This window comes from Doryrhamphus excisus, chromosome 21 (genome assembly GCF_030265055.1).
Source record: "Doryrhamphus excisus isolate RoL2022-K1 chromosome 21, RoL_Dexc_1.0, whole genome shotgun sequence".
In the NCBI taxonomy this organism is placed as follows: Eukaryota; Metazoa; Chordata; class Actinopteri; order Syngnathiformes; family Syngnathidae; genus Doryrhamphus; species Doryrhamphus excisus.
This window is the reverse complement of record NC_080486.1, coordinates 15,106,304-15,109,960: the sequence shown is the minus strand read 5'-3', so window position 1 is coordinate 15,109,960 and position 3,657 is coordinate 15,106,304. Positions and strand designations below refer to the sequence as shown.

Sequence of the window (3,657 nt, the reverse complement as noted above, 5' to 3'; positions counted from 1 at the left end):
TCAGCTCTACAGGGTCAAGGTCAGAGGAAGTCAGTATTTCGCAAAACAATAACAAACGTTGTGATACAAATAAATGCATTCAATATGTTGATGTTATATCCTGATGAACTTTTATTCTAGAAGGAACTAATCAGGGCTCACTGACATGGGGCAGGCTGCTCTGAGACGTGATGCAAGCTGCAGGCTGCTGGCCAAAGAGGAAGTGATTTGTGTATTTAAAGCGTTTTGAAGTCAGATGTGGGCATCACACAAACGCATCTCCATCAGAGCGGTAAGCACTTTGAGCTTTTATTCTGCATGTTATATTTTAAAAATGTCAATTTTGAAGTTAATCATATCATTAATTGTAATTGTAATTGTAATTGTCTTTGTCTCGCTTGCAACAGATTGTCTTTTGACCTTTGACCATCATGGACACAGGACGCTACAATGTCAAGGTCGGAGTTTATTCCAAATGTAACTTCAATGAAAGTGTGTCTCAACTTTTTGTCTTTGTCTCACCTTTTAGCCACCTGCCACCAACCTGCTGCTTGTCGAGGACGAGTTCCCCGAATATGAGCCTTTTGAATTCATGGATGACCCGGTTGACGGGGACGACGCGGATGATGCGGTGGCGGTACCGCGCCAATACAGTCCCGGGAGAGGTGAGCTCACCAATGAAGGTTTGTGGTGTTCGGTGTGTCCAACTATTATGTTTCTCTCCAGAGGCGCTGTCTGTGTTGGACATCGACATGTGCCAGCAAAAGAACATGCCGGTCCACCGCACCAACTTCTACGACATCCAGAACCTGGTGGTCCGTCGGGGAGACCAGTTTGTTATCCGTGTCACCTTTAATCGACCTTTGACCAACGAAGACAAATTCATGCTGGAGTTCCTCATTGGTAGGTCTGAGCTTAGTTTTTTTGTTCCCGTCCTCTCACTTAAACTCTCTCTGCAGGTTCCAAACCGGCACCCAATAAGGCCACCCAAGTGGTAGTGGACTTCACCTCCCGCAAGCAGGGTCGCTGGCAGGGTAATGTCGTGGAGAATCAAGGTTCGTCTGTCATGTTCGGCATCACCTCGGCTCCCAATGCCATTGTGGGGAGGTACCGCCTGTATGCAAGAATAGTGACAAGACGTGGTCTGAAGCGCAGCAAAAGGAACCCCGCCACCGACTTTTATGTGCTCTTCAATGCCTGGTGTAAGGGTGAGAGCTCTGATGCCACGACTCTGACGCCCTTTGGTGACGGCAGGCTTGGTTTTTGGTTATTTGATTTGCTTTGACCTTGGAAAAAAATGCTTCTGTCCGCAGAGGATATCGTGTATTATCCTGATGAAGATGGAAGACAGGAGTATGTCATGAACGAATACGGCATCATCTACCAGGGTTCCAAAGACACGATGATTGCCCGCAGATGGGTGTATGGACAGGTGTGCATGCTGCGTATGTACAGGGGTGATGATCACCAGCTAACATTGTGCCCTTCCTGTCCTGCTGCAGTTTGACCGTGGCATCTTGGACGCCTGCATCTACCTCCTGGACGCATGCCGCATGCCCATCAGCAGCCGCGGCGACGCTATCAAACTGGTCCGGAAGGGTTCTGCCGTGGTAAGCACCATCCACTCGCTGTGGCTAGCTTTCAGCTACATCCATGGCTGTCATGTTCATGCTTCTGATTCATGTTTGATTTCTGACTTTTTCCAGATAAACTCCCAGGATGATGACGGCGTGCTGGTGGGCAACTGGAGCGATGACTTTTCAGGAGGCACGGCCCCCACGCTGTGGACCGGCAGCGTGAAGATCCTACTGCAGTATGCCAACACGGGCGTGCCAGTGAGCTACGCCCAGTGCTGGGTGTATGCTGGAGTCTTCAACACCTGTAAGATCTAGTGTCGTTTCCAGAGGAATACCGGGGACGTGCTGTGACTGACCAATGCAACAACTGTCTCGCTTGCAGTTCTGCGCGCTTTGGGCATCCCGACCAGAGTCATCACCAACTTCAGCTCGGCTCACGACAACACGGGCAACCTGAAGATTGAACTCATCTTCAAGCCGGATGGCTCACCCGACGAACGCCACACAAATGACTCCATCTGGTTGGTCAAAACACAATAGCACGGATGCTGACATCTGGCATTGCCGTGGTCATTGCCATGGTAACAGGAGTGCCCTGTGCAGGAACTACCACTGCTGGAACGAGGTCTTCATGCAACGCCCTGACCTTGGCGCAGCACTGGGAGGCTGGCAGGTGGTAGACTCCACACCACAGGAGACTAGCGATGGTAGGACAGGTGCACACGTGCATAGGTGTGGTGACAGAGTAGTGAAGAAGGTGTGTGTATGCAGGACTCTACCGCTGCGGGCCAGCCTCGGTCATCGCCATCAAGGACGGTCTGGTGGGATACCCGTTTGACGGCCCCTTCATTTACGCTGAGGTCAGCAATGAAGACTCGCTGAGCTACTTCCACACTCGGGTAGTAAAGTCTGTGTGCGCCCTCTGCAGGTGAACAGCGATGTGGTCTTCTTAGAGCGGGACCGTTACGGGAACTTGACCACCATGGGAGTGGACACCACTCTAGTGGGACAAGCCATCTATACCAAGCATGTTCTCAACAACAATGCCAGAGACATCACTCACCAGTACAAGTACCCTGAAGGTGACACTGAGCCCCCATAGCATCCTAAATCATAGCTCATCTCAAAAACCTCAAACGTCATGAGTGCAGGAAGTCGTGAGGACACCATGTCTCTTGCGAAGGCGGAGAGCCACGGCTTAGAGAGAGATGAGCCGACTCCAAAAACAAAGATTACCGCCACCCTCTTAGTTGACCAGGTGTGATGTCTTGTGCCCTACCGAGAATCCGGTCATGTTTTGACCTTTGGCCTCCTTGCCTCTGCAGGTTCAACTAGGAGAGGACGTGAACATTGTGGTGGAGTTCAAGAACCACGGGGACACTCCTGAAACAGTCAAGGCAATGCTTTCATGCACGGTCGTCTTCTACACCGGCGTCCTGTCCAATCGTTTTAAACAAGAGTCGCTTAGTGCGACAGTGGAGCCTCACCAAAGTGAGTCCGTCCTCAGCCAAGTCCTCATGGGGCAGAAGTCGCGCTCCAGAGCTAAGTTTCTGTTTGTGCTGCAGCGGCGCGCCAGGTTGTGACAACCACCGCTCAGGAATATGTGAAACATTTGGGCTTTCAGCGTTACCTCAGCTTCAACCTGAGCGGTCGCACTGAAACTGAGAACGTAAGCGCCCTCAAAGTGATCTACCTGGCCACACCATCCCTCCAGCTCGAGGTACACCATCAGAACGTTTCCGGTTTCCTCCGAAAGGTCCTTTGAGCTCTTGTGATCCGTTTTACAATTGATTGTTGTCTTTCGTACCCTCACAGGTGAGCGGGCCTCATGAGGTTGGCGAGGAAATGTTCGTCACGGTCAGCTTCACCAACCCTTTTGACTACCCTCTGCTTGACATTTACGTGGCCTTGGAGGGCCCTCGGGCGCTGCCGTACAGGACTCGCTTCTACAAGTAAGCACATAGATGAGCACGGTTCTGCGTGAATGTGTCCGTATTGATGATGTACGTGTCTTTCAGGACCCTTGAACCACAAGGTTCCTTTTCCTGGAAGGTCTCCTTCATGCCCCAGGTGGTAGGAAAGCGCACCCTGGTGGCCGTGA

General features: G+C 51.4%; 1 protein-coding gene across 1 annotated transcript; it reads left to right on the top strand.

Annotated features, from left to right (window-relative positions):
• The first annotated feature begins 410 nt into the window (after positions 1-410).
• On the top strand, positions 411-3,512 carry LOC131109158 (coagulation factor XIII A chain-like). The gene is made up of 15 exons (XM_058060822.1): positions 411-437; positions 509-644; positions 706-882; positions 939-1,223; positions 1,293-1,411; positions 1,482-1,589; positions 1,686-1,860; positions 1,939-2,077; positions 2,160-2,263; positions 2,328-2,416; positions 2,485-2,638; positions 2,708-2,814; positions 2,882-3,047; positions 3,122-3,276; positions 3,372-3,512. The coding sequence occupies exons 1-15, from the start codon at positions 411-413 to the stop codon at positions 3,510-3,512; spliced, it is 2,082 nt and encodes a 693-aa protein (XP_057916805.1).
• The last annotated feature ends 145 nt before the right edge of the window (positions 3,513-3,657 follow it).

Bases quoted from the DNA above. Each gene is read 5' to 3' on its own strand.
- LOC131109158 (XM_058060822.1), top strand. From the start codon at position 411: ATGGACACAGGACGCTACAATGTCAAG. The intron at 1,224-1,292 runs GTGACGGCAGGC...TTCTGTCCGCAG, and splicing joins CACGACTCTGACGCCCTTTG to AGGATATCGTGTATTATCCT. The intron at 2,815-2,881 runs GTGTGATGTCTT...TTGCCTCTGCAG, and splicing joins CCACCCTCTTAGTTGACCAG to GTTCAACTAGGAGAGGACGT.